Raw genomic sequence first — 5,515 nt, forward strand, 5'->3', positions numbered from 1 at the left:
AATTGAAGCTTCTTTCCATGATGGGATCCTTGCGTCCTCAGTCATCTGAGCGGAAGCTAAAATGGGTTTTCATAAGACGTCAACTTCTGCAGGTTTGAGGCTACACAATAACCTATGCGTGGTTGGGAGTCACATATTTATAGTATAGTCTTCTATGTCTTACTCGGAATCTCCTGCTTAACAGGAGTTGAAGTTACCTGAAGCTGTTGTCAATAGACTGCAGACTGTTGCTTCAAGGTTTTGTGGAGCTGCAGATCAAGCACTTCCTCGTTTAAGAGGGGCGCTACGTGCTGGTACGATCTAACTCTTTCCCTAAACTTTTGAACCAGATTGTTATTGGTTTCATTTTGCTGCAGATAGACCTACACGTAAAGCACTAGATGAGTTGTCAAACCTCTTAACCTACCTGAGAGTCTGGAGGATAGAAGAGCATGTTCATATTGATGTTCTGATGCCACCTACTGAAAGTTATCACCGGAATTTGTTTTTTCAGGTACAAGTGAATGTGGGGATTCTTTGGGTCTTTGTTAGGTTTTTGGATGTTTAATAGCTGAATGTGTTGCTTATAGTGATCGGTATGCTTATTCGGGAAACAGGCGAAGAGATTGTTCTTTATAAATGATTAGTGGATGTTAGCTTGTTGTTGATTCTGATTAGAGTTCTTCATAAAAGAGGAATTAAAAAGTTCGAAATTTATTCTCATACAATTAGCTCTTGAATGGTGAAACCCTGTTTATCAGTAGACTGTTGTAGCATGCAGTTTGATATCATCCTTTTTTACAATATAATTTGCTATGGTGATTTTAATATCTCTGAACTCCATACAAATTTTTGCTAGGTTTTCTTAACCAAAGAAAATAGCTCTGGGACATCTAATGATGGCGTTTTACTTGCTGTTGGTGGTCGTTATGATTTTTTGGTGCAGGAAGTGTGTGATCGTGAATATGTAAGTTCTTTCCACATAGTTTCATATCTGAGAAGTTAAGATATCTAGCATTTATTATGATTACTAATGTTAAGAAGAAATTTGAAGGCTTTCGCCTCTTTATTCACTTAAAAAAGATACTTGTTTGGTCTCAGTGTATGAACTGTAAACCGAGAAGAGAAATTGATCTTTATCCTCTTATCCACTGGTGTCAATGTGAAATGGTAAAACAAGGTTTTGTGTTTTTGTCTGTCATTGAATCCAGAAAATGAATCTCCCTGGCGCTGTTGGCGTTAGTCTTGCACTGGAGACAATATTTCAGCATCTTCCTATGGATCTAAGGCCTATTAGGTTCGTTGTTCCTTCTGAATCCCTTTCATGATCTAAAATGGAAACACCTTTGTTGATATGTATTGAACTTGCAGAAATGAAGTCAGCACCAGTGTACTTGTTTGTTCAAGAGGAGGTGGCGGTTTACTGTCCCAACGCATGGAGCTAGTTGCGGAACTATGGGAAAAAAGTATTAAGGTGAAAGCTTTAATATGTTTTGTTCATAGATTTGTTTGGATAATAATCAATTTGTGTTACATCTAACAACATGTCCGTGTATGCATTGATAGGCTGAGTTTGTTCCAACACCTGATCCAAGTCTTACAGAGCAGTATGAATATGCAAACGAACATGAAATCAAATGTCTGGTGATCATCACAGAGTCTGGAGTGGCTGAAAGTCAAATAGAGTTTGTAAAGGTAAGAAATACAACATTTTAACTATTGAAGAGATCCGTGAAAAATGACCCTGAGATTTGTGGTTTGTAGGTTCGGCACCTTGAATCGAAGAGGGAGAAAGTGGTAGAAAGAGAACAACTTGTCAGATTTCTGCTGAGTGCAATGGCTGTCCAATTTAGAAACCCCTCTGTTTGGAGCTAAAGAGAGTAAAGAAAGCGCCACTTTTGTTTCCACTTTGTGCTTGAAAAAAATATTATTTGTCGTCGCTCTGAGTCACAAGTTTATATCATTTTCAATTTTTTTTAATGTAAAATTACAATCTTATATTCTTATGTTCATATATATATGGTATCGTTTATTTACATTCATTTGCCTACACTAGTTCAACTTCAACCTCTCAATAAAACTATCTTTTCTCCATGTAATTATTTAATTGTTGGCAATAATAAATCATAAATGGCATAATGTCTTTCAAAAGCATAGATGAGGGGAAGCTTTTAGAAGTAAAAATTTCATAATCGTAGCATTTGTATTTTTTTTTGTTTCTGCTATCTCCGTTGCCCGGATTTGTATGACCGGTTTGAGCTTTTGTCTCTTCTGTTCTTGAGGTCTTGTAAGATATTTTGCTTTTAAGTTTTAATAATGAATTCTTGCGAGAAGGTAAAATGGCATTATCTCTCACAAGTGAAAAGACTAATAATTTTTATCGAAATGCGTGAAGCAAAGAGCCCGTATAGCTCAGTGGTAGAGCGTCAGTCTTGTAAACTGAAGGTCCGTAGTTCGATCCTGCGTGTGGGCACTTTTTAATTTTTTTCCTTTCCTTTTAGTGACTTGTTGTATTTGATTGTTAACTTTGTTCAGTGCAAACATAGACACTATCGAGGACTTGGTCTCAACTCTCAAGGGAAGATCACTTATACAAAAAAGAACTTGGTAATAATTAGTTAAGAAAAATTTCATACATTCTTCCTTGAAGAGAGTCTCTCTGCCTCTTAGTTACATTCCTGCCTTAAGGAACACACATTATACATCAGAGTAAAATAACTTATATATATATATGTGTCATTTTTACTAAAAAACTTGAGAAAACACTTTTTTTTTTTCAGAAATTATGATGCAAGAATAGGCTCTGTCCAGGAGAAGCTGGCCCTATCTCTTCCTCAAGACTCCTCAAGACTTCTTGTTGTTTCCTCCCTTCATCCTCCTCCTCCACTACATCTTCTTCAGAGGCCGATGATTTCCTCCTCTGCGATGATGTCACACTTGGGAAAGTTATCCATGATCCGCCTCTAAATTCCGTGTTCTCGGAACCAGACCTTTTTGAACCGATCCTCCATGACTTCTTGTGCATTCTACTGCTCCCAAGCACTACTTCAGTTGGTAATATTGGCTGCTCGCTGCTCGGGTTCCCCATTAGCTGTGCAAGCGCTCGTTCCAATGCTGTTGTCACTTTATCCATCGACGGTCTATCTTTCCCTCTCATCCTCACGCATTTGCAAGCCACGCTCACGATTCTTTTCAAAGCTTCAATTTCAGATGGATGTTTCAAGACCGGGTCCAAGAGTGCGTTTATATCTCCTGCTTTGATCAAAGGAACCGCCCACTCTACTATGTTCCCTTCTTCGTAGTGCATGTCTATGGCTTTTCTTCCACTTAGGATCTCTAGAAGCAGGACTCCAAAGCTGTACACATCGGATTTGGTTGTGAGATAGTGCAGTCGATAGTACTCGGGATCGAGGTAACCGAGAGTTCCTGCTGGTAGTTCTGCCAAAGGAGAGCCACTATCAACAGGACCAAGTAAGGAGAGACCAAAATCAGCTACTCGAGCATTGTGTTCTTCATCTATAAGAATGTTTGATGATTTAATATCCCGGTGAATCACGGGAGGGCAGGCGTAACCATGCAAGTATTCGATTCCTCTAGCAGCTTGGACAGCAATCGTTACTCGTTTGACCCAATCTAGTTGTTCTTTCAAGGCCTTGTTCTTTCCATGAAGATGGTTGTGCAGTGAGCCGTGTGCCATAAACTCATAAACCAGAAGCCTTTCTCCACCTTCTTCGCAGTATCCGAGAAGGCTGAGAAGATGAGCATGGTTGAGTCTTGATAACAGATCAAGCTCCGTGCGAAACTCATTTGAGTTCTTCTGTTTGTCTGATGACATTATCGCTTTCTTCAACGCAACAGTGGTTCCATCTCTCAGTACACCTTTGTACACACATGAGAAACTCCCTTTCCCCACTATTGACTCTTCTTTGAATCCATCGGCAGCCTTTTCAAGTTCCTCATAAGTGAAAACTCGAGCCCTTCTGCGCTTTTGCAGCTCATCAAGATCAGGACGGATTTTGCCATTATCTTTCGTAAAGGCTGAATCTTTAGAAGACCTTGTATCATTTTCTGAGCACCTACAATGCCTCAGTCTGTAACGAATGTATAAAACCGCTGTTATCGAGACAACTGCTACCAAAAAGAGAGCAAAGCCAATCTCTGCAGTTGCAATAGGTAGCTGCAGTGACCAGAATTTTCCTCTTGCCTTGCCCCCACTAGTAGACGCAGAAGAGCAGTTTGAAGAGCATTCAGTTGAGAAGCAACTCGAGCAGTTATAAAGACAAACCTGATCAGATCTCTCCGTGCATTCGCTTTTCTGATACATTTCAGTAGGGCAGTTCGGACTACATGGCAAGCAAATGTGAGAGCCAGGCACTTTGCAAGGCGAGTTGTCTTGGTTACTGAGTTCATGAGTTCCTGGTGGACAAGGAGTGTTTATACAGAGTCCCCGTGAGACAGCTAAAGGGATAGAAGCAGGGAAACCAAGACCCCAACAAACAGGTGACATAGAAGTCCCTGAGAGAACTCCACAAGTGAAGTAATTCCCTGCTGCAAGATCATAAAAGCCTATACCTTTAGGAGCAGGTGTACTCCGATTAACGAAAAAACCCCAGCAAACCGCACTATGATCATAACGTTTGATTCCACAAGCATAAAACTTTCCACCAACCACTGCCAAGAGTGGCTCTTTTGGTGGTAAATTAAGAATCTGTTCCCCTGTCGACGTCCCTGAGATCTCCTCTTCGAACTCAAAGCTCTTTCCCCAACAGAGCACTCTCGAATTCAACCCGTCAAGAATGCCACAGACATGGTATCCACCAGCTGCAATTTTCTGAAACTTTGTTTCCTTTGGGATTAAACTGATTACTTGGCTGCTGTTCTCGTCGCCCCAACAGAAAACAGACTTATCTTTGGAGGACAGCCCGCAGTTGAACTCGGCGCCAGCCGAGAGAGAATGTATCTGCTTACCAAAGACAAAGTTTCTGGTCATATTATATCCCCAACAATCAACAAGGGAAGAAGAAGAAACGTTGCTGCTCTGTCTTCTTCCCACNTATTCGATTCCTCTAGCAGCTTGGACAGCAATCGTTACTCGTTTGACCCAATCTAGTTGTTCTTTCAAGGCCTTGTTCTTTCCATGAAGATGGTTGTGCAGTGAGCCGTGTGCCATAAACTCATAAACCAGAAGCCTTTCTCCACCTTCTTCGCAGTATCCGAGAAGGCTGAGAAGATGAGCATGGTTGAGTCTTGATAACAGATCAAGCTCCGTGCGAAACTCATTTGAGTTCTTCTGTTTGTCTGATGACATTATCGCTTTCTTCAACGCAACAGTGGTTCCATCTCTCAGTACTCCTTTGTACACACATGAGAAACTCCCTTTCCCCACTATTGACTCTTCTTTGAATCCATCGGCAGCCTTTTCAAGTTCCTCATAAGTGAAAACTCGAGCCCTTCTGCGCTTTTGCAGCTCATCAAGATCAGGACGGATTTTGCCATTATCTTTCGTAAAGGCTGAATCTTTAGAAGACCTTGTATC

General features: G+C 40.8%; 2 protein-coding genes and 1 non-coding gene across 5 annotated transcripts in view; 2 read left to right on the plus strand and 1 right to left on the minus strand.

The window, feature by feature from the left end:
• LOC104749421 (eIF-2-alpha kinase GCN2) overlaps nt 1-2,031 on the plus strand; it is a 9,771-nt gene extending 7,740 nt beyond the window's left edge. For 2 of the 3 annotated variants that reach the window (XM_010471052.2, XM_010471053.2), the window contains exons 22-28: nt 185-293; nt 357-493; nt 839-946; nt 1,191-1,276; nt 1,351-1,453; nt 1,546-1,674; nt 1,744-2,031. In XM_010471052.2, coding sequence (XP_010469354.1) covers nt 185-293; nt 357-493; nt 839-946; nt 1,191-1,276; nt 1,351-1,453; nt 1,546-1,674; nt 1,744-1,854 — 783 coding nt within the window. In that variant the 3' untranslated portion in view covers nt 1,855-2,031. Of the gene's footprint in view, nt 1-184; nt 294-356; nt 494-838; nt 947-1,190; nt 1,277-1,350; nt 1,454-1,545; nt 1,675-1,743 lie in introns of those variants that run through there. The other variant, XM_010471054.2, reaches the window with a different exon arrangement.
• Nucleotides 2,381-2,452, plus strand: TRNAT-UGU. Its single transcript has one exon. It is a non-coding gene; the product is annotated as a tRNA-Thr (tRNA).
• The window catches only part of LOC104749423 (serine/threonine-protein kinase-like protein ACR4), a 4,155-nt gene continuing 1,220 nt past the window's right edge, over nt 2,581-5,515 (minus strand). The window contains exon 2 of the mRNA XM_019237664.1: nt 2,581-5,507. Within this exon, the coding sequence (XP_019093209.1) occupies nt 2,756-5,507 (2,752 nt within the window). The 3' untranslated portion in view covers nt 2,581-2,755. The remainder of the gene's footprint in view (nt 5,508-5,515) is intronic.

Source organism: Camelina sativa, chromosome 16 (assembly GCF_000633955.1).
Source record: "Camelina sativa cultivar DH55 chromosome 16, Cs, whole genome shotgun sequence".
Classification (NCBI taxonomy): domain Eukaryota; kingdom Viridiplantae; phylum Streptophyta; class Magnoliopsida; order Brassicales; family Brassicaceae; genus Camelina; species Camelina sativa.